This window comes from Crocodylus siamensis, chromosome 4, assembly GCF_052110815.1.
Source record: "Crocodylus siamensis isolate JL-2025a chromosome 4, ASM5211081v1, whole genome shotgun sequence".
Classification (NCBI taxonomy): domain Eukaryota; kingdom Metazoa; phylum Chordata; order Crocodylia; family Crocodylidae; genus Crocodylus; species Crocodylus siamensis.
Window position 1 is genome coordinate 127,097,744 of NC_143398.1, and position 27,545 is coordinate 127,125,288.

Below are 27,545 nucleotides of genomic sequence, written 5' to 3' on the forward strand. Positions count from 1 at the left end.
AAGTGGAAGAAAAGTGTTACCCATAAGTAGCCGCCGTTTCACCCGCTTGTCCACATCAGCTACTGACGTGGCATTGTACTCAGAACTCTCAATTGCAGCCTCATCCTTCTCTAAAACACAAGTAAGGGACAAACATGGAGCAGTTGGTTAATCACAAGCCCAATTTTCCAGTGCCTAAGACAGTTTCTTGGCATGGCACAGCCAAAGCCAAGAAGCAAGCCATGAAAGCACTAAATCCCCATTAGAGAGTTAATTCCATTTGAAACCCCAGAAAAAAATTAAAGGACATTTTGGGGGAGGAGGAAAAGGAAGAGGAATGATCAACTTTGAGATAATTGACAAGAAAACATACATAAAGCAGGTGTCTGACTAGAGTACAAGACAATGAATGTGAATGTCCCACACCAGTGTTAATGACAGGAATTAAAATACAAAGGCAATAGTTAAACAAACTATTTAAGACATCTGTAAAGTGATTCAGGCTGACACTGGCACCAGGATCTGAAGGAGGCAGGCACAGAATAGAAACAGATAGAGCTAAAAGAATCCGGTGATGGATGGGCATGGGTGTGCCATAGTCTTCTACACATAGACACAGCGTATAAAAACCAAACAAAACACATGCAAATTAAATAAACAAGAAACAAAAACAAAAAAACCATACAACAAATCAAACAAACACAAAAAGATCAATTTGGGCAGTGCTGGTTGCCTGCTTGTCTATGAAACACTACTAGCTAAACATTCAATGCTAGAAGAGATGTTGCAAGAATAGGATTAGGTCATTTCATAAGCATGCAGTAAGCAAGATGTCAGCAAAGTCAATGTACAGGTAGTTTCTGATATCCCATATGTACATGTGTCAATCCAGTATAACAAGGACTTTAGTGGAGTTATGCTTCATTAGAAATACATAGAAACAGTCACAAGGGTGGGAAGAAGTGATCAGTAAATGAAATAAAAACGAAAGTTTCCTTTACAGAAAAGAATGGAGAAGCAGCAGTGGGGTAAATCAAATGATACGTACAGGAAAGAAGGTGCTTTATTTAAAAAACAAAACAAAACAAAATGCAAGTGGGAACTTCTACATGCAGCAAACAAAAAATGTAAAAGGATAAATCAGGCAAACAAAGACAAAATATGTTAGACAATGGGTCAAAAAGGATTTATCTGACATTGCAGAAGTTTGCATTCTTGCAGTGATGCCCAGAACATATACACCACTGAAGACAGCAAACAGTGGAATCATTGAAATGAAGAGGAGGAGGCGGCTGGTAAGTTTTATTGGTGGTAACACTACATGGTTGAGTTGTAACAAGAAGTTTTTAAACAAGTTCTAGATGGGATCAGGCTGCAATAGAGGCTTTTGTTTGAGGTGTTTTATTGTTCTGTAAATAATTAATGAACATCAGTTATCAGACAAGACAGGCAATCAGGAACCATCACCAGAAAGCAGGAATAAAAATGTAAAAATAAATAAAAATAAATGAAAAAAGTATTCTAAAAGAGAACTAATCAGAGGGAAGAAAATCAACACAAGCAGTAATATGTGACTTATATAATAGGACTAAAGAATGTAATATGGTGTTGTATTTATTATGTTACAAAAATGGGAAAAAAAAGTAAAAAAAACCAAAGAACCCCAAAGGGCAGTATATTCACCCTTCTGAATAATCTCTATGTGCTGGCCAATAGAAATCATCTACCTAAGAATATATGTGAACAGTGGGGCCCTCAGTGCTATATATCGTTCAAGTACACAACTCATGTCACTAGGAAGAGCTCCTTCCATGAAAGAGTTGCAAGACACTGAGATCACTATGTTTAATTAAAAAGTACTCATAGATCCTGTGAGTCCATGAATAGGTAGTATCTACAACGAAGCACAGGAAGCACTGTATCCTGATTAGCTTTGCTGTTAGGAACACCACAGCCTCATTCCTATCAGATGATTTGTCTGGTTAGATGCATCTCAGATCAGTGGAGTCTATGTCAGCAAAGTGGCAGAGTCTACTGGCACAGATCCCTATTGTGGATCAAGGCCCATGTGCTTGATCCAAAGCTCAGTAAAGTTAACTGAAAATTTCCCATTGTGCTCAGTGGATGTTTTGTATTAGGCTTTATAATTTGTCTAATACAGAGAAGGGAAAGAGAAAATTAGGAACTTGAGTCTAATTTTAAGCTTTTTTGTTTCTCATATACCATAAACCATTGAAACACACATAGTCATTACCATGATGATGAAAATCATGTCATTTTAGGCTGTGATTTTGAGAGCAGAAATGAGTTCACTTGTGCCGATGGCAAAAAGCTTCTTTTTGTTAAACAAAACTGGGGGTCGGATGAGGAAGGGTCTGCAGACAAATAGTGAAATATTTGCATGACATCATCCATGGTGCTTTATTTCCTGTAAGACCTTTTTCCAACTCACTCTCTTACCAGAAGTTTATTCACAATCAATATTATTTTCATTCCTATTTAAAAGCTGGGAAGTAAACTTATAGCTAAAAAGTTCTCTCTGATGCTAAGAAAATCATGATCAAATCCTGTTCACTTTACTTATGCAAGTAGTTCTGGGGCACTACTCACATGAGTAAAGAGAAAAAGAGTTCATCCATTGTGTTTTCAATTTGAAAAAGTTACAAGATTTATAAAAAGAGAATAACAAAGGGGTAGTTAATTGACAAACACTGAAATAAAACATGCATAAGTGCTTCTCCATCAGTGGTCTTTGTAAAGTCTGACCTTTGCTGCTGTGTCAAAAACAACTATTGAACACTCTCAACAATAGTTCTACTCTGCTGGGAGATGCACACACAGACCCACACACTCATTCTATTAGGAATATAGAATGAAGCATGCTTTTGAGCACTACTTACCAATGCACGTTCGACCGTCTGAGTGCAGGGCATACTTCTGATGACAACCACACACAGGACCAGTATCTGTGTCATCACAGGTGTGTTGGCAGCCTCCATTCCCATAGTTACAGGTTACTAGTTATGCCCCAAATAAATGTGTATATATGTATACATAAATAAAATGATAATGAAACCAATTAGTTTTAGGGCATTTTTAGAAAACATTTAGATCAGTTACAAACCAAGATATAGGCAGCATAACATTTTTGCATTCTCTGTTCTTTATTTGGACGTTATGGTCCTAAGGTCTTCAGATCATCCAGTGACCCTTTTTCTTTGGTCAATTTTCATTAGTCCTTTTTGCACAATCACTTAACATCCTCTCCCTCTAAAATGATGTGCCTCATAAGTCTTGTGGATGACAGAGATATTAAGTCTGCTAATACAGACATATAATTTCCAATCTATAAACGGCATTTTCCTCTGCCTTCATTCTATAATTAGAGGAGGCAGAGAACCAGACTGCCAGAGCAAAACATACACATCTTGAAATCTAGTATTTCAAACACCCATGTCCTCCTAGAATAGAAGAATATTTAAACTCCCCTCCTGCCCCAAAATATGAGTCACTTTTTTTCTTTTCTTTTCTTAAAGAAAAACCCTTACCATCACTTTGTCTGGCCTTTGGTTAGGAAGGAACTCATGAAAATGACACATTCACTTATATCTGTATTTTGTTAAATTATTTGTAAACTTTAACTTTTCTGAAAAAAAAATTACATTTCTCCAGCCAAGCAGAATTTAATATAATATAAAAGAATTAAGGTCATATCTTGGTTCTCATTTCTAACTCTTAGGAAATGGCATTTCTCAAATATTAAATAGGTATACATTGGTTTTTATTTATCACTCTTTTTATGCAGTGTGTACATTTACAGCTGTGCAAATACATGCAAGAGGAAAAAGTCTTGCTGTGACAGGCCTTTATACTCATTTTGCTGTCATCCACATATGTACAAATATCTACATAACATAAGTGTCAACTCAGGAGATAATCAGGATCTTTGTGCAGGCCTATAGACTCTCCTATTATTCTTTTATATCAATAAGGAGGTTTTGAGGTTTTTAAATATGGTTTAAATATTGGATCCCATTCATCAGAGGAAGCTTGCTGATTTTTGTTAGATCTTCGTTCACTTTGATCCCTGGTTAGTTAGAGAATTTATAAAATATCCACGTATAAAAGTTTCAAGATTTGGTATGGCTGAGATTTTCAAAAGAACAATTTAAAGGCAGGCTGAGTACTCTGCAGGTCCCATTGATGTCAATGACTACTCTTTAACTATTGCCTCTAAAAATAAAGTATACCAGAATTTTTTTGGAGAAGGGACTTGAGATAAAGAGCATTTCTCTCTCTCCCTCATTCTCTTTGACCAGTTAAGTTGAACAATATCTAGCCAGGATATCCTATATTTGCTTGGTGATTGGAGTGGTTAGGACACTTACCAGACTGGCAGGAGATGCAAGGTCAAATCCATTCTCCATGATGGAGGGCAGGAATTTGAATCAGGGTTTCTTATCTCCCAGGTGAGTATCTTAACCACGCAGCTACTGGGTAGGTGGAAGCTAGGTGGAAGCTCTTTTAATCCACTGGATTGGAGTTACACCACTTTGTATCAAATATCTATATGATATTCAGAGAAAGAGAGAATGACTCTCTAACCATGTGGAGAACAGCTGGTTTCCAGTTCCTGATCCTGTGATTGTTAATTATTTACTAAAGTGGAATGGCATCAACATGAGGAACTGAAATAACGCCACTCCAGAATACCCATACAGACTTGTTGTTCTGGAATGCTCCTGGATGGTGGGTGATATGAATTCAAATCCCCTGAAACCTGGCACCTGAGTCTCTTACGTCTTGGCAGAGTAGTTTAATCACTGAATTGCTGTATAATCATTGAATTGTTGTATCATTGAGTTGCTGTTTTGTGAATTTTGCCTTTTGTTTCCCTTCTGAAAAGTGCCCCAAGTAAAGAATTCTGTTTTATAACAGATGGAATGTTCCCTCAATACAAAACTATCTTTCATTTTGTTTTGATGAAACAAAATTTTAAACTCACTTTAACTGAAAAATTAATTATGTGCACAGCCTGTCCCCATTTGTTTCTGTTCTCACTGCTCCTTTTTCATTTGTAATTGCTTTTCATTGTCTTCTGGTTTTGTGCCTCTCCCTCTTTGAGTCATGTTGTAATTGGAGTAGGCTCCATGGGCTACAGCACAGACTCTCTTGCAAATGTTCTGAGAGCTATTGGAACAGAGAAGAAAGTCTTGACCCAGCATGCTGCTTTCTCGGTTGGCTGCATAGTAAATTCAAACTGCTTCTATAGTCAGCTGCATTTAGGGTTGTCATTATGAGATAGGCCATGGTACTAAGGCCATGTCTACACTGCAGGCTCTTCTAGAGTGGTGCCTTTTATAATAAATCATCAAGGATTAGATGCCAATTTTCCCATTCCCCTGCACAGCAAAATGCCCACATGCCATACAGTCTAATAGCCATAAAACGATGACAAAAGAATTGTTTTGCAATGCTTAGTATTGCTTTAACTGAGTTTGAACTGAGGTGAACAAGAGTTTTATCACTGACTTCAATGGGAACAAAGTTAGGTCAACATTTAGTGCTTTTGAACATCTGACCCTAATTTTTTAAAACAAATATTATTAAAATCAAGTTTAGGGAAAAGGGAACGAGCAATGATGCTGTGTGTATAGCCATGGATTTTGAGCCACATGCTGCTTATGGTTACACCAATGTAAATCCAGAGTCACATATTTGAGGATGAAGGAGTTACTTCAAATTTAGAAGTATAGCCTGTTGGAGCCAGAGCTTTCAGAGCTTGGAAAGTCATTAAAGCTATCTTGTGCTTCAGTTTCCCAGTTTCTTTCAGAGGGGTATTGGTAGGATAAGAATCAACTATTCAAGCAGAGGTTCTCAGCTACTTTAGTTTATATAATAATATAGACAGAAGAATTATGTCTGTTGCCTTCACAGAGTGAATACTGTACTAAGCTTTTAGTTTTCTTTTTCTCTGCAAAACAGTTCATGTTATGCAGTGAAATGTAAATTCTGATGGTAGACTTATTACCCAACAATTTCAGTCTTTAAAAGGAAGACTCATTAAAGTTTGCTAACAAACATTTTGACCTTTAATTCCTGAAATCAGAATCACAACTTATGTTTGTTTGTTTTTTTTTTTGCTGAAAACTGTACACTGGTGGTAAGGGAGGAACCAACAGCAAATGAAAATTTGCTTTATTAGCTTTAATAAGAGATGGAATCAAATCAAATCAAATCCTGGATCTGAACACACAACATTTTGAGGCTTCTGGTCTAGATTACATTTTTTTTAAAACTTCTCCATTACTGTTTAGCAGCTTGTAGTGAAAGTACACAGCCAGACATCTCTGAATGTTGTGGGTGTGAGATCCAGTCAAAAGCTATATAATTTAGATTACTCTTTCCTTTCAGCTCTATGGTAATAAAACAATGAAGGATTTTTCTTTTGCACTAATGAAGCAAAATCTGTATGCCAATGGTAAAACTTACCATTCAGGGGGATTACAAGTCTACTCCATTCTTACAGGAAAGTATAAAAATGAGATGCATACACAATCAAAATCTGCTCTCTCTTTAAAAAGATTTCCTGTGAATGGCATTGTACCCCAAATAATAAGTTTAGAGTACACAAGACTGAAACCATAAAGAACAAAGTCTAACATTTTGACCTGCCAACCTTGCCAGTTGCTGGGTTTTTGGATGTAGCCATGTTGGTCTAAGGACATAGGTAATTAAGGTTCTTTGAGTAGAGGTGATACCTTTTATTAGACCAACTGAGTAGTTTTTTCAACTGAGAATTTTTTTCCAACTACTCAGTTGGTCTAATAAAAGATATCACTTCTACTCAAAGAACCTTGCCAACCTTGGGATTAGCACAGAGTATGCCTGAGCCCTCACTGCTTTAAGTAACATCTGGCTGGAATGAGACAAATCCTCCATTGCAGTGCAGCAGCTTGGTCCTGTAGCTTCTGCAATGTGACATTCTCCTAATGAGGAGACCCTTGAATGGCACAGTTACCGTATCTCATGCTGTGCCCTCTCTCTTTCCGACACTCAGTTCAAGGCAGGTGCCTGGGATATAAAGGAGCAGAGCCATCATGATCGCTGGTTGCCATGGCTACTCCTGGAAGCCAGCTGTTTTAAGTTGTGCTGGGAGGGATCAAAGACCACAAAAGTGGCTGAGTGCAAAAGCCCACCTTTGCTTCTCTGCCCTGAGCTACATTATGTGCTCTTTTGGGCTGGCTGTTATAGCTAATATGAAGAACGATGCACAGTGTTAGAAGTAATATTTACTATCGTGGAAGTAAGAGTAATTCAGGGTTGGCAGATACTTGTTGCCATATAAATCAAATATAACAGAGATTTTTAATGTACACAAACAGATACATACATACATACATACATACATACATACATACATACATATATACATACACATGTATCTCTATATGTATATATTCCAGAGGAAAAGGCCATGCTAAAACAATACTGTTAAGGTTGCAGAACCAAACACCCAGGAAATAAAAATATCCAGCTTGCCTTTACAGCATAAATACTTCCCTCTGTGCATCTGCCCATATTTTAGTGTCCTTATTAGTGTCTTACCTTTGGACGTGACAAAGAACTGCAGGAAGAGAAAGGGTAAATTTGTGGAGGAAATACTATCTTCTATATAAAGATTGCATCCTGAGGCATGCCACCAGGGGCTGGATTAAGGTTACACAGACATCCTTAACTGTGGGATTACTTAACTTTTGAGTGTTTGATTTGGCAATTTTCACAAATATTCTTTTAAAGTTTATATACACATATGTGATGAAAATCCAAATATGTACCTCATTTCTGTTTTTCTCAAGATATTGAGCAGTAATGTAATAGTGATGCAAATATATGTAATATAGATAACACAAAGGAGTTTAACACAAGATTAGCTTTTGAAAATAAGGTATTTTGAAAATAAGGTATTTTTAAGGAGTTCAGCCATTTTAAACTTTTAAAGCATCTTAACATCTCAAAGTGGCTTACTATCCAGATTTGTATTAAGTATCTAACCAGATTTTGAACGTAGTATTTAGTAACCATTAATTTGAAAAGTAATATGATTATTACATCTCTATCTTGGCTCATATGTGGCTAAAATGGATATTATGGCCAAGACACCATATCATTTGTAAGAAGCTGGACCTATGTTTTGTAATGTGGCTCCAGGGTTTCTTTAATAGTCTGATACAGCACACTGTAAATTACTTCATGGCTTCAGATAAACAAAAAACATTTTTTAATTTAAATCCATATATGGATTTTTATTTAGATCCAAGGAGCAATGGTCACAGACTGACAGAGAGCAGATTTAGGCTAGATATCAGGAAAAAACTTCTCCATGGTAAGAGTGGCCAAAATTTGGAATGGGCTTCCAAGGGAGGTGGTGCTCTTCCCTATCTTGGGGGTCTATAAGAGACGGCTGGATAAGCATCTGACCGCAGCACTCTTTCCTGCCTAGGCAGGGGTCAGACTCGATGATCTGTTGAGGTCCCTTCTGACCCTAACATCTTTAAATCTATTAAATATATATTAAATATTATATAATATACACTTCACATATGGTATTATTGGAAAAAACCCTTTGAATACAATATTGCTTGCTTTGCTGATGTTATTTTAAATTTGTTTTATCCTGGCACTATACTTCCACAGGTCTGCAGATTTTTATCTTTATGGGGAATAACTGCATCACAGCACTTTCAGCAGAAGCTGGAAGGGTTGGCACTTGGAATAAATAGAAAAAGATATTATTCTATAGGATAAACAAACTAAGCAAGATTTTTAAAAGCACGTTGTGCTGGCTGAAGCAACCTCTCAAGGAAGTCATTATAGGTGGTGAAAGGAGAGGCACCAATAGTCAAGGCTGCCTAATGCTTAGCTTTATAAGAAACAGTTTTTACTTGCTTGTGACTTTGCCAAGCACAAACCATTTGCACTGAAATCTTTTAAACTGGCTGTCTGCCTCAGGCTGTTTTTTTTTTTTTTTATTAAGTTTCAGCCAAAATGGTTCAGGTTTAAACCATTTAAAAGAAGTGAGGTTAGTATTTGACTTAAAATTTAGGCACAGGTAGAATTAAGGTGACCTGTGCAACTTCAACCTGGGCTCCTCTGTATACATTACTGTGACAGCCATCTTTAAGTACACAATCACAGCATACTTGTCTCATTCAGTGCACAGAATGGACCTTATGGGGACAGATTCACATTATAAGCTGGAGGAAGCTGTTGCCTGCAGAACCAGTCTCTTGTTGCAGAAGGTATGTAGCAAATGAGGAGGGGATAACAGGAAGAGAAAGGATGGTTGTGTGGTTAAAGCAGCTGAATATTGCCCAGGAGAAATGGATTCTATTCCACTTGTCACAGAACTCATATCTACTTCTTGACAAGCCTCTGATACTATATGTTTTATAGTAATTATATGTTTCTTACTTGCTGGTGTTCAGCATTAGCCTCTTAGCCTCCGGGGCCAAACAGTAGCAGTCACAGTTGCAACTGAAGTCATAGCAACTGTGTTTTGAGGGAGATAAATATCTTTATATAGAGAGTCCAAATCTCAAGGGGCGCTAAAAATCAGGCTGTAGCTATCTCAGCATCCAGCATTAGAGGACACTTGTGACATTAGTCTCTGTTTGAATTTTCCAGCTGTAAGCTGGTTGTAATTGTAACTCTTTATTTTATGGGGGTGCTGGAAAAACAAAGATGGTAAAGTTTGCAAAGCACACCTACATTATAGAAAAGCCCACCAGGAAAATATTTTTGTATTCAAAGGAAGATTTGAATAATGCGTTAATAAGGGCATATGTTGAAGTTGGGGAGAAAATAAAACACTGGATAACTGCTTATTCAGTGAGTGCTGTTTATCCTGTACAATGAATGGGACAGGGCAGAACAAAATATGATTGTATAATTATGTGGTTGTGTAATTAAGTTTATCCTAATGCATATGCACAAGGAAGATGAATATAGGCGGTGTGGTGTGGACACTTTCTAACATTTGAGTGTTTGATTTTGCAACCTTGATGTTCTTTTAACATTTTCTTTTGCTTTTCCTGATATACATGCATATTAGGAGCAGAATGAGGCCAGTATTGAGTTCTACCAAAAGTCTGACCCAGTATGCTCAGCCAGTTCTATTATACTGTTGGGGATTCACATCCTTGATTATAGTGGCTCTGGCAGACATTCCCACTAGAACTAACATTAGGGACATGTCAACAACAGAAGGAGAACTGGAACACAACAATGTAAATGTCCTATAGGGAGACCACTACAAGCCTGAGCCACCATGAGGCAGTTCTAAATTAAGTTGGGATAGAGCTAATATAGACAGAATCCCAGAAGTGGCAAAGTGCAAAATCAGTTTTGCAGTTCCTAGATCCCACTGTAATCAGTGCTTATATGGTACAGTTCAGAAATCAGCCAATTGGTATTTTAATTAAAATGATCAGCAGTGCAAAAGTTTAGAATGTTAACACTGATAGCACTGTTACATTTCAGAACTGGACCTTCACAAAGATGAATGAACATATTAAATGTCTCTGAGTTATTCTTGCAGAGTGGTTATAGCAGAACACCAGTGCATTTGGTTTGTCCTCACTGATATTTGGAAGAACAGGAAGTATGATTTGAAAAATAAGATTATGGAGCACAATTCTGCAGTAGTGGAACTTCTACAGCAAATTCCATGGCTGAGGAAAAGGGATCTGTCAGCAAAAGTTCAGTACAACTTAAATGATAAATTTGAACTTTGAAGGGCACAGAACAGAGTCAAGTCTTTCATTCTACTGCACTGTGATGCATTTAGTAATATGAAATTAAAAGAGGCCTTATTTTTCTTACCCCCACCTTCCTAAAGAAGACTAAACTATTCCCTAAGGAACATGCAGATTTGTGCTAATTAATAATAAGCAGCATAAACAGCTGTCCTCTATTCTTATAAGTTCTGGTTGATGGAAATTGCACTGTACTCAATGGCACCTATTTAAGCTAATGAAGTGTTCACTTTAAAAAAAAAATCATTTTAAATGGAAATTGCCAGGAACTTTAGTTTATGTTTCTCTGTGCTTTCCCATCCACCTGCTACCCACCAGCCTAAAATACTGATGAGCAATCAAGCTGTTTGACAACCTGTGGCATTTCTTGGTGACATTAAAAGCCAATTTTTCCTTTCATTTACCCTCAACAATATCACTTAGCACCTTTAACCATGGGGTTTCAGGAAGAAAAAGGATGGGGGAGGGAAAGGTCATGAAAAATAGCATTCTAAAAGAGAAACTAAAGGTGTTTTTTTTAGATCTTTTATTACATAAAACATTAAAGCAATATAATAATTACTCAGACATCCATCCTTGCTTTCTACATATGATGGAGGAAGCTGTTATCTTTACAATTCTTTACCTCAATTTTTATAGGTGTTTAGAAAGGCAAGCTGGCACATTAGGTTCTAATCCAGGGACCAATGAAATCAATTGAAAGGACTCTAAGGGGTGCCTATACATGTGCTCTGATGCATTCTAATTACAGTGCATTGGAACAGACTCAATTACTCTGTCAGCTAATTAATTAATCGAGTATGCAGGAATATGCTAATTAGAATGCTTTAGTGTGCCACAGGATCACATGTATTTAGTATCCTATTTTTCAAAATGGTGGTGGAAGCACTTTAAGTAAAACTCATCAAACAAGCTTCATTTAAAGTGCCCCTGCTGCCTTTTTGAAATGTGGGATGCTGTCTCTAATTAAAATGCTTCCCCCACCATTCTGGAACATATGTATAGACACCCTAGTGACTTCACTTGGCTTTGCATCAGAGTCTTAGTAAAGGGCCAACTAAAACTGTACAGAAATAGCCTTATTTTTTCAACTGTGTTGAAAAAATAAGGGGGCTGTCAAGTACCCTACATTTCAGTGGATTCCATAAACTAAAATATGGTAGTTCATTCTTTAACAATACCACATATGATATGATCATGCTGTTTCTAGCATTCACAAGGACAGTAGCTTGCAATCAGTATTACTGCAAATCTTCCTGTCTTTTCAATATACTAAGTTAGCAGGCTGCATTTTATAGCTCTAATGCCTCAGCATTACTTCAGTATATTGTGAGACAGAGCCTTAAGATATGTGCATCAGTTTTTAAAAATCTGTTTGCTCTCCACAAGCCATTTAGATTAAAGGAATCCTTTCTGCTCAGTTCCTCATCCCCATCTCCTACCTTCCTATTCCTTCTGTTCCAGATCAGGAATGGGGCTGAGTTGTACATTTTTTATTTGGAGCAGACTTTCCCCAGCATTTATTCTGGAGTGCTCAAGGCTGAGAGTTTCATATTAGACCCATGTCTTCTGAGGATGCCCTACTAAACTCCTGCTGCCTACCCCCTCCAAGTATAGTAAATGTCTTCAGAGTTACAAGACTAAATCACTATTTCTAGCAAAAACTAATGGATCTCTGGAAAAAAAAACAGTCAAGTGGAAAGCAAGATACAGTGGGCATTTGAAATTTAGTCTCCAGCTACCTACATTTGCAGTCCTTCTGGTTTTTGGCAAGCTCAAAGCCAGGCCTACATTCACAGGCAACCCCACCTTTGGGCGTCTCCCGGCAGATATGTGCACACCCATGATCTTTGTTCATACAGTTCATACCCTCTGTAAGAAAGAGAAAGAGAGAGAGAGAGTGAAAAAAATACTGAAATAAGATCCCATAGCAAATTAACTCTTTAATTACACAAGTCCAATTTTTATTGTCAATGTAATGCTTATCTTGCATCTGGACAGTGTCCTGTTAGGCTGCAGAATGCAGTAGAGATGGAGTACAGTCAACAGAGAAGTACCATAAACCCTGAAATATATATCCAATGAGCTCTATTATGCAGGTACATCATATTAATGCGGCTATTTCTCTGACTATATAATTTAAAGTTTTTAGATTGTATAATCAGGTGAAGAAAGTATATAACAATAAAAAATGTATCAGAAAGTTTAGATCCTAGAAATTATAGGTTTGTGACCAGGTGAGTTTTCATTATTTAAAAGAATGTAATGTATATCCAACCAATTAATCATGCTCATCCCTTCCAAGCTCGTAATGTTAAAGGATGTCTTTCCAAGTCCGAACAAAAGGATTAGAGTTTTGCAGTGACAAAGATGCTGCACATTTATGTCAGAGACTGAAATCTTTGGGCCAGATTCACTAGGCATCTAAGTGTATTTAAGCAGCTAATTGCAAATATATTTCACCCTGTTCAAGTAATGCATTTATTTTTTAATATACTACCTGCTGACTTTGAAATGGAGTCACAACAAATCAGCTAGGGGGATGAGGACCTGACTACATTTTGCATGAACTTGTTTTCATGGACTTGATCAGGGTGAAACAGAATCACACTTAGACCTCTATCTAAGATATACTAGTATAGCTCAACTGGGTTGGAGTTAGGGTGCGAGGGAATCAGGCTAATGTGGTGATATAGGACCACTGAGCAGCATGATGTGAACCAACAAGTGAGAACACAGGAAGGTAATCTGACCCATGGATGTTATCTGAACTGAAAAACAGAACCCCCAGGGCTATTTTTATAAAAAAGAAACATTTTTAACATCTAAAAGACTGTTTTTGGATGTCTTTTAATGTGCCTGATATTTTACTATGCAGATGAATCTGGATGAATCTGATCCCTTTTATTAGACCAACTTAAATAGTTGGAAAACATTTTTCTTAAAAAGCTTTTGGGTTTAAAAACCTGTTGTCAGGCTCAGGAAACCTCTGCAGTTGGTATGTGCTCTTCTATGTCCAGACCAACATGGCTACAAGCTACACCCCTGATATTTTACTATACACAAATGGATATATTTATTAGGGCTATGTGTAGCTTCAGGTGGCAGTTCAATCTGGAGGAGATTCGGCCTGATTCAGTGGCTGAATCTCCAAATCTGAATCAAATCATGGGACCAATTAAAAGTTCCAATTATATTCAAAGCTCTCTGAATCTTTGGGAAAGATTCGGAGAGCTCTGATGATTCGGAAAGTCCCCGGTGGCTGCAGCAGGGAGCTGCAGCCAGACTCAAAGCTGGTAAGCAGGGGGTAGGGGAGGTAGGGGGCTGAAGTAGGAGGAAGGGGGCCATGGGGGAACCCCTGCCTGCTCCTCCAACCCCCCTGACTCCCACCCACCCACCCACTCCCCCAACCCCCTTCACGGCTGCCCTGTCTGCCCCAGCTCCTGGTGCTTTAAAAAAAAGTCCCATTCACTGGGTGCTGTTGGGGCGGGGGTGATCCCTGCTGCCCCGCCCATGCTGCATGGGGGGCTCTTCCATGAGGCCCCCGACTCCCCTCTCACTCCCCCTGCCTCCCCTGGGTGCCCTGCCCAGGCAAATGGGCAGACGAGAACCTGTTGGTGTTTAACACCGAAAAATGCAAGGTTCTCCACCTTGGGAGGAAAAACCTGCAGCATCCTTATAGGCTTGGGAGTGCTACATTGAATAGCACTACAGGAGAAAGAGATTTGGGGGTCATCATTGACCACAAGATGAACATGAGCCTGCAATGCGATGCTGCGGCTAATAAAGCGACCAAAACGCTGGCTTGCATCCATAGATGCTTCTTGAGCAAATCCCGGGACGTCATTCTCCCCTTGTACTCGGCCTTGGTGAGGCCGCAGCTGGAGTACTGTGTCCAGTTTTGGGCTCCACAATTCAAAAAGGATGCGGAGAAGCTTGAGAGAGTCCAGAGGAGAGCCATGTGCATGATCAGAGGTCAGGAAAACAGACCTTACAATGATAGGCTGAGAGACATGGGACTCTTTAGCCTGGAAAAGCGTAGGCTCAGGGGTGATCTGATGGCCACCTATAAGTTTATCAGGGGTGACCACCAGGATCTGGGGGAACGTTTGTTCACCAGAGCACCCCAAGGGATGACTAGGTCGAACGGTCACAAACTCCTGCAAGACCGTTTCAGGCTGGACATAAGGAAGAATTTCTTTACTGTCTGAGCCCCCAAGGTCTGGAACAGTCTGCCAGCGGAGGTGGTTCAAGCACCTACATTGAACACCTTCAAGAGTAAATTGGATGCTTATCTTGCTGGAATCCTATGACCCCAACTGACTTCCTGCCCTTTGGGCAGGGGGCTGGACTCGATGATCTCCTGAGGTCCCTTCCAGCCCTGATGTCTATGAAATCTATGAAAAAAAAACCCAAGAAAAGCCCCAGGACTCACTGCTCCTGCAGTGGCCTCAGGGCTTTGGGGGGCTTGTGCAGAGCCCCTCATGCAGTGGGGGGCAGTTGGGGTTTTTTCTCCAAGTACTGGGAGCTGGGGCCAGCGGGGCAGCTATTGCTGGGCTGGGAGAGTGGGCAGCGGATGGGCTTGGATGATTCAGAGATTTGTAGATTTGGCAGCAGCTCTCCTACTTGCTAAATTAGGAAAATAAAAATATAAAGGAACAATCCTCCTCTTCCCCCAAAAAGAAAAAAACCAAAACAAACTCCAGAACCTAGCTTTGGTCTGGGTTGAACTGAAATGTAAAAGTTGCAGGTTTTTTGGTGAAAGGAATCAAAACAAAAAATTACAGGTTGAACAGATTTTTGGTCAACCTAAACTGAAACACTTTTATTTTTAATTACATTTCTAAGCCACCACGATGAAATGAAAAATCTAAACATGTCATTTAAGAAGGTCAAAATGAAGTGGATTCTTTCAATTTTTTTTCAATTCATGCCATTATAAATGATTTTGCAAATACTTTTAGCCACTTCATTCTGCATTTTTCAGCAAAAGAGAATATTCCACTGTGACCACCGGGTTAGGGTTCTCACCCGTGGGTGGTTTGCCTTCTATAGAGGGATGACGCTTCTCTCACAGGATTACTATGGGATCAGAGAGGATCTCTTTCAGCCCAGTCCCCGCCTTAGTTCTTGCCCGCCACGACTTGATGTTACATTCAGTTTTAAGGTCGGTTCGTGGAGTGCTCCGCGGCCCAGGATCCCTCGGCGGTCACGTCGCGGGGCTCCGCCACCCCTGCCTCACGCCACCTCTAGTGCCTTCCCTTCTATGGGTCTGATCTCCTGTTGGTGGGATGGTAGTCCCCCTTCACCTGGCCTGCCCTCGTCGGGGTACTTGCTAACCAGCCTGACCCCGTTCCCTCCTTTCTTCTCCCTGTTTGACCCTGCACAGGGTCGCGGCACAGGTTTGGATTCTCTAGAGCACCCTTGACCCTATTTCCATGAATATACCTCCTCAGCTGTCCCTGCTAAGGTATTCCTTCAACCAAAAAACAAACCTATAAAGAAACTTAAAGTCCAGCTCCTCAGCCCTTCTACAGGTTTAGGATGCTATCTGGACCTCCCTCGGTCCTCTCAGGCTGTCCCTGGCCCCTAACCTCCCTGGTGCCCCTTCAAGTTTCTGGTCCCGGCAGGTCGGTGGCAATCTCCGCCCGGCTACACCCTCTCAGGACTCTCCCAGGTTTTTGCCCCCTCTTATATGGTTGAGTCCCTGCACTGCCGCCCCAGCACTCCACCTCTGGGTCTCGCTGCCTTCAGGTCTGTATCCCGAGGAGCCCTCGTCAGACGTTCTTCCTGCTTCTCTTCCTTTGTGAGTAGCCTCCAGCCACGCTGCCTGCCCCTGCTTGTCCGGAGCCCTGCTGCTGGCCGTCGCTGCTGCTCTCCTCCCTGATGGAGCCAGTCGTTGCCCCTCCCTGGGGATCTCCGTTCCTCTCTCTTGTGGAGCTGTTGCCGGCTCTGCTCTGGGGCTCTCTGCCCCTCCTGTTGCTGGCCCTGGTCCCAGTTCCTCTGTCTATACCTCTCTCTCTTCCGCTGCCGCTTTTATCCTCGCCGGCCAACCGCTCCCGATGACGTCATCTTCCCGGCATATTTGCATAAAAAAATGGCTGGCGCGCCGCACGGGTCTCTCTGGCAGCACCACATGCTCTTCTTCCTGCTGTGCCGGTAAGTCCTGCTTTGGCTCCCCGGGATATCCACCAAAAAGCTTTGCTCAGATCCCCTGGGAACAATGGGTTTACAACCCAAATGTATTACATTGAACATTTGGGTGATTCTTGCTGAGTTGACAGTTCCTGTAATGCTAGCTTCTCCTGATTACAGTAGCCAAATCTTGTTAAAATAAACTAACAGACATTACTTGCCTAATATTAGTTTACCACTTAAGGCACTGTTTCCAAGTAGGTGCTATGTAAATGTGACTCAGACGAAAGGTGATCCATGTAATTATTGCATGAGCTGTTCATTTACTAAGATGTGGTCCAAGTTATGGAAACAGTGGGCGTGTCCATATGAAACGCTACATGGCCATAGTGATGAACTATGGCAACATAGCTCATTGCTATGTAGACATAGCATCAATGAGCATGAACTGGACACTGACGCTACTGCGCAGTAGGCTTGGTAACGACCCATGTGTCACCAGGACTGAGTAGTAACAGCGGTTACTGTGTAGTCATTTTGTTAGCATTTTTATCATGACTTGACATTCCTGAATTTTCCCAGATTTTTAGTCACCTTATATTGCTTATATAGGCATGATAGAAGCTAGGATATAGGCTAGGACCTAAACAGAGACTAACTGTGCATGCTGTCATTGCTGATGTAGTACAAATGTAGACTTGGGTCTAGAAGGAAGAGACTAATGCATTAATCCAGTCTGTCATTTAGTTATCACAGGGCACACATACACATGTGCTTTTAATGCACAGTAGCCTATTTTACTGCACATTAGAGTGTCATAGCCTTGAAAGTGTTTAAGCAAAGCCTGCTGTGAGACTCATGAACTGATGTTTCATTCATTTTCCCTGTTCTCACCTTAATCATTCAACTAGCACATGACAACTTGCTCATTTAAATTCTGCACTAAAAAGTACTGGGAAGAGTTTTAATTCTTAAACAGCACCTTCTTTGAGGATAAAGTAGATCTGACCCACAGAGCACTATCAGCTGGCCTGCAGTGTTGCCCATGAATCTCAGACTGAAACCACATGCCAGCAGGGTTGGTCTGCAGGCCTGATCTGGCCTGCAGGCTGGTCCTGTGCTACACTGGCCCACAGACTGGCTCCATGCTAGTCATCCAGCCTATGAGGCCTGATGAGTTTGTTACCCCTGAACAGAATCAAAGTACATGGGGGTTAAAATCTTACTTTATATCTTTAAACACAAACACATAGAATATGCTATACTCTCTCTCTCTTTCTCTCTCTCTCTCTATATATGTATTTTTGGAATTGGGTAATCTGAGCCCCTGACTTTTTTATTTATTTAAAATAGTTTTAGTACCAAGACAACAGAAACTCTGTATCAAGGTAATAAAGAATAAATTGATGTAACAAGCAAGTTACATATTATAACACATACCACATATTATAAAGAATATAAGCACCTCCATGTAAAATGCTGACATGGTTATAAGCAACAATCTGATCTACTTGATTCTCTAATACTCTATAACAATTGATTAGCCCACTATGTACATATTTATACACTTTTTATATTGCTAGCATTTATTTAAAGTGTAAACTAAATCTTTATAACATAAATATTGGACATGTTTTTTTCCTGTTTTCCCATGTATTGCTGATAACTACCTCAGTTTAGGTAAAGTGAATGATTGGCTTTGAAAATGTTACTAGTGATAATTACTTTTTTTTTAGGTTTAGGTATAGAGGATTGAACATTTATTGATAAATGAATTGTTGGGAGAATGTGTGACTCACCTTTCCTCTGAGTCACATTTACATAGCACCTACTTGGAAACAGTGCCTTAAGTGGTAAACTAATATTAGGCAAGTAATGTCTGTTAGCTTATTTTAACAAGATTTGGCTACTGTAATCAGGAGAAGCTAGCATTACAGGAACTGTCAACTCAGCAAGAACCACCCAAATGTTCAACTTTATCTAATTGTGTTTTTTCTGATTAGGATCAAGTATTAAGTATCAGTTTAACAGCTGATATTAGAGCCAGATCTGGATTGTTTTTTTATGCTCATAAACTGGATTTAGGTAGAACTGGTGCCTAAGAGCTAGAGAGTCATTCAGATTGTGTTTGCAGGAGGAGAGAAAAACTCATTAGGTACCAATATTTATTTGGCATCTCCATTTTGGACTTGGTCTTCAGAAGTGATCCTGTGTAAACTCTGCTGCAGTTCAGACCAATGCTAAGGAAATGCCTAAGGTCTAAGTCCCCATAGGATCCTCACCAATTAAAATGTTTTCAGAAGATGCCTTAATTATACCAATAGCACTGAGGTCAAGTCAGACAAGCCACAACTAATGATACTGGTGGAGGGTTCTACCTTTTGCATAACTGTTTTGTGGTTACAGCAGAAGTTGGCAGCCTATTTCCCATGGGCCAGGAGCTATTTGATCTGGCCCATGGAGTGGGGGCTTTAGTAGTGTTTGGTGGGAGGGAGTTTCACCTAAGCTTCAGTGTGACTGGGTGACAAAGAAGAGCAGTAGTGGCAGCTGGGTCCTACCACCAGCCCAGTTTCAGCTTGAACTGCGCTATTCTGGCCCGCTACCAGAAAAGGTTGCTGATCCCTGGGTTACAGCATTCACCAAGCCACTTGGTAGACACTTTCTACCAAAAAATCATTCACTTAATACTCCAATTTTTTTTCAATAAAAAATGTCTCAAAGGAAAATTCTTGACTAACTTTTATTAGACTTTTACTTCATTATGGTATGGATGTATCTAAATAAATGGGATGTATCTAAATAAATGGGAGATCTGGGTTACAAACCAAACAATCTGGAGGGATTCATATTCTACCTCCCACCTTACCCAGCTTGGTATGTAACAATTTGAATAGGGGCACACAGGTAAATCTGAATCAACTGAGATCAGGCTATGGAGTGTAGTGTCTAAAGCTTTTGTAAAAATATAGTTGGTTCAGTGACTATAACTAATAGGAAGGTTAAAAAAAAGGAGGGGGGAGGCAAACCGACCGAAGGAAACAGAATCCCACATTACAAAGTAATGTAAATTTTTGACATACAGGGAAAAAAAAGCTGTGTGTATGTATACTACAAAATAAACAAGCACACATTTGTTTAGCAATGACATGCATTTTTACTTTAGAAATAAAACATGCTTGGGGTCGTCTTCTTCAGCTGGCAATATTGTACTGTGATGCCTGACAGGAGGCTCCTGCTCTGAGTGGCAGACAAAAAAACCGCACCTGTCATCAAGCCCTGAAGAAGGGTTTTGTCTCAAGATTTAAAAGTAGGCATGTGTCAAAAATATACAACTTCATCTTGTCAGCACTAAAGGCAAAGATCTGCCATTCTGCAAAAGTGCTGTAGCTTGAGTGGAGGGGAGTGGAGATATAAAATTGTTTTACCTATTTAACGATTATTATAGTGACTGAGCAAATCTCCTTCAGCAAAAAATACACAGGGAAAGGAAACAGGTTCATAATCTTCCACAGAACTGATAGTGACCCTCTTGGGCATCTAGGCCACAGGATAACTGTGGGATACATGAGCCTTTAACTGTAGGATTTACTAATTCCAGAGAACGACATTGGTAGTGACTGAACATTAGCATCCAGATGATGTCCCTTCAGAAGCTCATGTGAAGCAACTTTGAGAACCTCAGTTCAGTTCCCAGATCACAAAATGCTTCCTTGGAGTTAGTGTCAATTAGCAACGTTGTCAACAGTCTTTATGGAGAGACCAAGTACCAAAGTACCCTCTCACACAAAGATGTAGTCTGTCCAAAGGCATATTTAGCAAGATAATATAAAGAAGCTTGCAATTCCGCTGTCAACACTATACTTATTCTGTGAAAAACATTTTAGTTTCCACGACCAGGGTTTGAATTATACTTTGACTCTGGGGGAAGGGTCTTGGGAGGGCTTAATACTAAGTTAAACTAGTTCATTGATTAACAAGTCCACCTAAGTGAAGGAGTAATCCAATCAGAGACTCCCCCAAGTTATGATTTTCAAATCTGATTGGGTTGGGGGGGGCAGCTCTCATCTCTTGCAGGGAGGGATCAGCCCAAACTTCCAAACTTTGTCCAGGACTATCTGTTTGGTATGTTCGCAAAGAATGATGTGGGAAGATTTGAATGAGGAGTTCAGTTTCTACACTTGACTTTTTTGCATTACAGTTCTCGGAGCTCCAATTCCTTGATCCATAGATCCATAGAATTGCTGTTTCACCTCCACAGGGCACAAAATGACACTGTTACTGGGCACCATTCAAGCATGAGTGGTGCTTGGTTCTTAAAAATAGCCAGAGGTGCTGTAGATTAGGTATTCAAAACCAGTAACTATGTTTGCAAATTTTGGCCTTCATGTCTACTATTTCAAGGATTATTAGTACAAGTAACTGGAGTACTGGGGAGCTGGGAATCTTGCTGCCCTCTCTTTTTCAAAAAGCCCCTGTTACTTTTGTTACATTGGAAAATGTAAAACTTCAGGCTAAAAAGTACTCAAGAAAAAATAAAGTTTTTCCACTCACAGAAAATGTCAACATTTCATCAAAAAATCAAGCTCTTCCTGAAATGAAACATTTTTTATGAAAACTGTTAAAAGCTAAAAGGTTTCAAATGAAAACTCTAAAATATTTAAAGGAAACAGACACTTTCTACCAGAAAAACATTTACTTAAAAATCCAATTTTGCATCAAAATATCTCAAAGGAAAGTTCTGGATTAGCTTTTTGATACTTTATATCATTATGGTATGAATGTATCTAATTCAGAAAAGAGGAGGGACTTTTTAGAAGAGATTTCCAAAATGTTATAAATATCTTTCTCCCTCTGAGGCCTGTATAGTTATACTCATGATACTCAGGTAGCTTTGCTTTGCAGTCAGAGAGATGTGAAAATAATTGCAAAAAAATCTTTTCAACCTTCAACATTTCTGGAACAGTATTTTTCTGAAATGTATTATATACAAAATACATGATAATGTGATGTGGTATAATGGTTTAAACAACACTTACTTCTGGTCACCTCCATAATGCATCACAAACTTATACTACTAGAACATGTATACCACCCTGCAGCATCATGTAAAATATATATAATCTATATATGGATATCCGTCATCTTTGAAAGCAAGGTCACCTATTCAGGTGCCTGCCTTCTTTGCACAAGCTATGAAGCAAATATTCTTTGAAATTCAACAGGCTGCTAAGACAATTTTTCCTCATGTTTCTTGTTCAGCGTTAATCCCAGTTATCACCCATGGAACCATAGTGAACAGCACCAGATTATGCATATGCTTTTCCAGGAAGCACTGGTAGTGGGAGGGGGAGGGGCTGCTTTCCCTTGTGCTGAACAGGCATTTCTCCCCTGCCACTGCTGCTCAGCTTGGATCAGGGAACCTGGAGCTGGTGTGAGACAAAAGTGGTCCCTCCCCCTTCCACTGCTGGTACTTCCTGTTGCAGCTGTCCAGACCCAGCACTGGGCTGCCCCGTGTTGGGCAGCCCAGAGGTGACAGTGACGCAGCAGAGAGACAGGGTATCCCAATCCCAGCTCTGGGCAGCTGTACCTGGAAGCACCGGCAGTGGGACGGGGAAGGGCTTTTTCCCCCATGCTGAGCAGCCATTTTTCCCCCACTGCCACTGCTCAGCCAGGACAGGCAAGCCTGAAGCTGGCACTGGGTCAGGGCTGCACACACTGGTCCCTGCCTATACTGCAGGGTTGGAGCCAGTGGCACCAGCAAAGGAGCTACCGCAGCTGGGCTTCTGAGACAGGTAGGCCCACCGTGGAGTAGCCCCAGCCCTGCTGCATGCCCAGGGAGTGGTGCTTCAGCCCAGCAGGACTAAGAGACCTACTGGTGTCCAGATTAAGCCCCTCTGTAGGCCAGATCTGCTCAGTCCATAGCATCTCGCTGTGCCCCTGGCTGGCTGACCACTGGAGTGGTGAGGGAGGAGCAACCATGACGGGGCAGGAGATCCTTCCTGGTATGGGGGGCAAACTGCAGGGTGGGGAAAGTGGCCTTAGTGGTAATGCGTGTGGAGGGGGCACACACTCTGTCCCCCTCTGGACCCTGATGCTGCTGTGTGCAGCCTGCCACAACTCTGTCTGCCCCACAATGGGGCCCCCCTGCCAGGAAGGGGCTTGTGCTGCTGGACATTATGGCAGGCTGTTGCCCCCACCAAGAGCCCTGGCCCCTCTCACTGCCTCTGTTGTCCTGCAGAGGGGACAGCAGGGGCCTATTCTACTGCAGGGAATGAGTGTGGTGGCAACAGGGGGAGGGCAGACCTAGCTGCCAGTAGGGGTAGAGGGGAGACTAACTCCTCTCACTGCCCCCTCTGCCTCAGGGGCCATGGTGCCTGGAGCTGCAGCAGGAATGGGGAGCAACTGATAGACCCAGCTCAGGTCCCTGCCAGTGGCACAGAGTGGGCAGAATTAAACCCCTCCCTGGCCAGACCCCTGCCTGCCCCTGCTCTGGCTGGAGAGCAGAGGGGTGGGGTCATTCCGGCTGGGCAGGAGTAGTCAGCCTAGCCCAGAGAGCATGCCGGGATGCGGGGGGAGTATGTTTTATCATAAAACACCAAGGGGTCTGGGACAGAGAATGGATAAACCAGTTTGAGCCAAGTCATTTAAGTCTGATACTGCATTAAACCATGTGTAAGCCGGGTGGCGGCCCTATGGTTGCCACCCCTGCCCAAATATCAGGGATGGTGTGGTGAGAGTGGGGAGGGCTTCTGGCCAGCACCAATTTACTTTCCAGTCAGCCCCTGCTCCCCACAGGGCAGCCTGTGGTCCCAAGAAAGTCTAACACTTAACTATTTACACTTTATTTACAAAACAAGAATAATAGGAAAGGTTATTTACAAGTGAACCTAAATGGCATAACCAGAATCACAAAACAAACCAGAATGCATTAGTCAACCCTTGACTCAAGAAGTACAGGTAGGGTGACTGGCAGCTTTCAGCCACTGCTGAGCTGCTACAGCAAGGAAGCAAGGTACTCACTTTGAGCAGCTCCAACATGTTTCCCAATAGGTGACAAACTGCAACAATGTAAGCTCTTCTGGTCTGCAGCAATCAAATTGTATCAAACCCCAATCCCCCAAAGAGGCTGAAGGTTGACTCTCGGTGACAACCAAAAAGGTAAACAACAAGCAACAGAGTAGGCTCCTGCAGCAATCAGCATAACCCAAGCACAAAGCTCAGGGACTCCATCCAATGACAATCAGCTGCAGAATAAGGGACAGGATGGAGTCCCCTCTGGAGCAGTCAGTGGCAGAGGGTCAACAGCACAGGCAGCTCCCAGGGGTCACTGCTCTAACCCCCTGCTTTAGATGACTGGCTAGGCACTGCACACACCTCGTAGCTCACCAATCCTGCTCCGAGCGCCGGCCTGCGCCCCAAGCTCCTGGGATATAAATTTCTAAGAGACTACTGAGAGTCACCTGGGAGAGAAATGACAGGGCATTCATTCAACTAAATATTAAATGTTGAATCTGATTTAAATAGTAGTCCAGGGGGGTTTAAAGTGTAATAGTCATGTGCATTTGCCTTCCTGACGTAAAGTCTACACACAGTAATCCGTAACCGATATACATGAGCATGTTTGCACTGTGTATCACGGGCACACTGGGGTTCCAGAAATCTCCCAGAATAGATTCAAACAGTTGACAACCCTAATCCTGAAAGGGTTTGTCTACATCAGTGTTACCCAAACTTCCAGCCCTGTTAGCCTGAGTGGCATTGGGTTCACTCACATGTGTAATCCAGTGCACTAGCCTATAACCCCTTTCCCCTGTTACTTGAAGCAAGTGTAGCTTGCAGGGAAGAAGCTGTGTTACCTGCATCCACTGCCGTGTGGCTGCTGAATAGGGGGTGAGCAGCACCTGGGCCCTATTAACAACAAGCGAAACAAAATGACCAGGAGGGAAAGAAACAAGAGCCATATAAGCCTGAGCCTGGAGCCCAAGGCTCAGACAGTCACTGTGGAAGAATTTCTACAAGTGAGCTATGTATGAGGAGATGTTTGGCAATTAATGTTGCCACTGCAATGTTGGGACCAACTTTCTGGACCTGTGGGAAGCCTATTATGGGGCTGTTGCCACCACAGCTTTTCTGACAGAGCAATCAATGGCAGTAGAGCCTCCCAGTGGAGATACAGGGCATAGATGCATAGACACAGGTGGAAGAAAAACTTTGTCCTGGAATAACAAAAGCTCATTTTGGTCAGCGTTGCTGTGTCCAGATGGGAGGTTGTGCTGGCAGAACTGAGTTGACTGGTACAGGGTAGACTGGGCCTAAGGTCAAATGGTTTGCACAATGTCTGCATCTTCTTAGTGGAATCTCAGATTTCTTGGTGGCTCTGAAGTATGATCCATGGGCAAGCATGCCGAGACCTTACACGATTTCGATTTACATCAACATTTTGCTTGCAGAAAAATCTCATGAGGCCACATATTTTCACAAGACTTTCACCATCTAGGGCTGCTTCCAGAGGAGGGGGGAATGGGGAACACAAAACCTCTTTCTATTATGGGTACATCCTGGAACCAAAACTACTGTGGAATTTTTAATCTACTAAGTCAATTTCAAATTTCCCCTGGGACAGAGACATACTGGATAATGGATTTTAGGCCCTTCTCTAGTTGCAATGGCATACTTTGTTCTTTTATAGAAACAGATCAGTGATGAGTACTGGAGAAATAAAATATCAGCATTATAAAAACACAACAGAGCCAACAATGAATACAGTGCTATTGTTCACAGGAAGCATAGTATAGTATGACATCCTTTTTATAATTGGATGTCAACATATTAAGGGGAATGGAATGATAAATGTGGAAGGCAAAAGTACTTTTTCAAACTGCCCTGTAAATGGGGTTATTAGATTTGCTATCTAAATGTATTCAGATGTAAGGGTGCAGTTTTAAGAATGCTAGATTATCCAGAAACTAGTCACAACTAACTATTTAAATAAATTGAGAACATTTGTCCTCTTCTTTTCTTCTCTGTCCCTTGATTGATTTGTTTAGTGGGTTCTAGTGGTAGAGCGCATACATTTTCAAAATTCTTTCAAGTTGTTTTTGTCTTTCTGATCAAAGAAATGTTTATGTACCCTTCCCATACTGTGTGTCTTTACACCATTGGCTTTTTCAGAGTGTTTTTTCTTTAACACCATAATGTGATGTACACAGAGGGGTAAATGATGTCAGAATCCTTTCTGCTCCAAACCAGTCTGTAAATCTTCAGAAAAGCAAAGTTCATGGGTGCATTTAAAAGGAACACAATCTGTTTGTGCTTAAAAGAAAGTCCCTCTTTTTTGTGTGTCCGGAATAACAATGTCAGAATGTGTTATTCCAAAGAGCTGTTGCTATGGTGATGCCATCAATAACATCATTTTCTGCATCCTTGTCCTTTAAACACATAGGGAACGCAACAAGCATTGGTAAATGTGAAAAAAGAACAATTACCTTTTCTCTCTCAACAGCAAAGGAAGGCTTTTTTTCACCTTATCAACAGAAAATGATGTAGAAAGGAATAATAAAGACTTACAAGAAGCACCAAGAAGCCTATTAGTGACAAAGGTTTTTTTCTTTTCCATGAATAATTACAGCTCTTCAGGAAGAAATCAGCCCAGGCTAAGGACCCTTTGCAAGCTTTAGATGGTAAAACAAACATTTGACTATATGATTTTCCTTTCATGTACCTTTCCCTTTGATTTCCCTTTCAAGTACCTTTCCAAGGAAAAAACAAGTAAAACTCCAGAGTACCAATCGGAGACAAACCCAGAGAAACATCTGCTGCAATTAGATTAAAAAAGCCTGAATTTTCAAGTAAAAGACTCATATCAAAGCAGTAATGCTAGTGACAGGATCAATAAAAATTCCACACTAGAAAATCCAGCTTATGGTGAGGATTTTCTCCTCTTTAAATAATATAATACTAGAAAAGAAGCCTTATTTTGGACAGTGGAAGTAATAAAAATGGGATTCTAGCTGAAGATTGTGTGTCCTATTTATACTCATAATCCTAAATACATGTGGGGACTATGGCCTTTGTGTGGGGTGGGTGGGAGACCCTGTTTAATTGAGTCACCAGACACAAAGTGGGAAGTTGAATAAGGAGTAATGACATAAAAGAATTCTCATACCACTTGGGCACTGCTTGGATTAACAAGGACTGTGTTCAGGTCTACATAAGAGGGCTTGTCCAACAAACATGTGACAAGAATATGCAGTAAATTTTCCTCAGATAATCAAATGAGAAGGTATGGCTCTGCCCCCTGTATGGCAAACACAATTTATAACTCTCAGAACTCATCTAAATAAGTGAGACCAAAAATGCTCTGACATGTCTGAGACCAGATAATTAAGTATGGACATCATGCAGGCCTATGTTATTATTGCCCTTGAGAGAATAAAATCAGACTGGGTACCTGCAGAAAGTGGCCAAAGAAGGAAGGGCTTGCAGTTAAGTGTATCCATGACTCACCAATGTCTGAGACCATCTCAGTATCCTTTGGAACAGGAATTTTCTGGCTTATGTTGAATCAGAAAATATCTAAAGCCCACAAGAGCCAAGTTGTCTAAATGAAGGGAA

At 40.9% G+C, this 27,545-nt stretch overlaps 1 protein-coding gene and 1 non-coding gene across 9 annotated transcripts in view; one reads left to right on the top strand and one right to left on the bottom strand.

Annotated features, from left to right (window-relative positions):
- Positions 1 to 27,545, bottom strand: part of SCUBE1 (signal peptide, CUB domain and EGF like domain containing 1) — a 365,618-nt gene that overhangs the window by 177,413 nt on the left and 160,660 nt on the right. For 4 of the 8 annotated variants that reach the window (XM_090043750.1, XM_090043747.1, XM_090043743.1 and 1 more), the window contains exons 5-7: positions 12,543 to 12,668; positions 2,880 to 2,996; positions 21 to 110 (exon numbers count right to left, since the gene is read on the bottom strand). The exons of 2 other annotated variants lie outside the window; for them this stretch is intronic. In XM_090043750.1, coding sequence (XP_089899876.1) covers positions 21 to 110; positions 2,880 to 2,996; positions 12,543 to 12,668 — 333 coding nt within the window. The remainder of the gene's footprint in view (positions 1 to 20; positions 111 to 2,879; positions 2,997 to 12,542; positions 12,669 to 27,545) is intronic. 2 more of the 8 variants (XM_090043746.1, XM_090043744.1) reach the window with 1 other exon arrangement.
- Positions 5,448 to 5,517, top strand: LOC149866476 (small nucleolar RNA SNORD36). Its single transcript, XR_016442180.1, has one exon. It is a non-coding gene; the product is annotated as a small nucleolar RNA SNORD36 (small nucleolar RNA).